At 55.6% G+C, this 1,418-nt stretch overlaps 1 protein-coding gene across 1 annotated transcript in view; it reads left to right on the top strand.

Moving 5' to 3' along the window:
• Positions 1-1,319, top strand: part of MONBRDRAFT_12247 (uncharacterized protein) — a gene marked incomplete at both ends in the record, with an annotated part of 3,975 nt that extends 2,656 nt beyond the window's left edge. The window contains 2 exons of the mRNA XM_001750128.1: positions 651-935; positions 1,030-1,319. Coding sequence (XP_001750180.1) covers positions 651-935; positions 1,030-1,319 — 575 coding nt within the window. The remainder of the gene's footprint in view (positions 1-650; positions 936-1,029) is intronic.
• Between the last annotated feature and the right edge of the window lie 99 nt (positions 1,320-1,418).

Here is a 1,418-nt window from a genome sequence, read left to right as displayed (position 1 = left end):
GGCAGCCTGTGTGGACAACAACTCAACGCATCAGCTGCGGTAAGCCCTCATGCGCTTACCTTGCCCGCCCTATCGTTCTTTCCACAACGCGAGCCAGATGACGATTTGATGACATATCTCAGGGCATTGATTGGCGTCGAATTTTCGGCGTGGCGGAGGACCTAATCCCCAACGAGTCGACTCTCTACACCAGCGCCCTCGATATCTCTACAACCAAATCGGACTTGGACAACGGCATTGATATTTTCAGTCTCGGTTCGCTGCCCCCGTTCCACCACAGTCACAAAAACTCAAGGTTTTCCCGCCTCTCAGCTGACCCTGCCCTATCCGTTTTGCCTATAGTTGTGGAGCAAGATCCCGCTTCATGCGGTGTTTGTCATCCTTCTTGCAACGGCCTGTGTTGGCGTGCCAATGATGCGACCGCCTGCCAAGCCGGTTCGAACCTACCCCTTGCTCGCTGTGACACAAAGCTGGCTCCTCAATATTCATGCGCGTGGCTTGTCTTGCTTGTGCCCATGGCACCCCTGCCGATTTAGTTTGCGATGATAGCTGTGGTATCCCCGGCTGCCAGGATGGAAACACCAGCGCATGCTGTCCAGCTGCCTGTGCGGGAGGCTGCACCAGTAATGGCCAGTGTCACGCTTGCGCAGCAGGGTATGTCATGGACATGACTGGTCACTGCGTCACAGCCTGCCCATCTGGCTTCTTCCGTGCTGGTACCTTCTCCACGCATACGCCACGATGTGCTCGCGAGCAAGATGGCGAACCCACATTTGCGCAAGAAGCATTTTCCTACTGCGCTGATGCCTGCCCGGCCAACACATTTGAAGATACTTCCCGCCCATCTCCTGAATGTGTGGTCTTCTGTCCCAATAATCAAGCACCTACCGCCGGCGTTTGTCCCGCTCCACTTCCTGCGGCCATCGGCTCTCGAGGTACGGTCATCCTGGCTGGATGGACGGTTTCTTCCCTCCTCCCAATGCCAAGCTCACTTTCTTGGTCGGCGGTGTCGTTGCAATCGTCTCGCAGTCTGTCGCAACGTCCTCCCTACTGGCATTACCCACCAATGCCAGTTCTATGCTCTCAAAGCCGACCCTACATGTGACATGCTTGTGGGGCAGCTAACTTACCCCAGCAAGTACACGGTAGATGCCCTACGAGCCATGAACGTCACTTCTGGGGCCTTGGACGGCTTCCTGCACCTCAAACGAATTGCTGGGGCTGTCACAGTCTCGATGACGCTCCTGCCCAATCTGAACTTTCTAGCCAGCATTGAATACATTGATTCGGTCAGCCCCAAGTGTTGTCTAACCCCTTGACCCCCTAACCCCCTCCCCAAAATGTGTATATGCCACGTCGTGCCCAGCTCACCAGATCCCTGTGACCGCCTTCTGCTATTGATGCCTTGACAGACGCTG

Source organism: Monosiga brevicollis, genomic scaffold (genome assembly GCF_000002865.3).
Source record: "Monosiga brevicollis MX1 MONBRscaffold_37 genomic scaffold, whole genome shotgun sequence".
Taxonomy (NCBI): domain Eukaryota; class Choanoflagellata; order Craspedida; family Salpingoecidae; genus Monosiga; species Monosiga brevicollis.
Note: the sequence above shows the minus strand (reverse complement) of the source record. Positions and strands in the feature narration are given on the sequence as shown.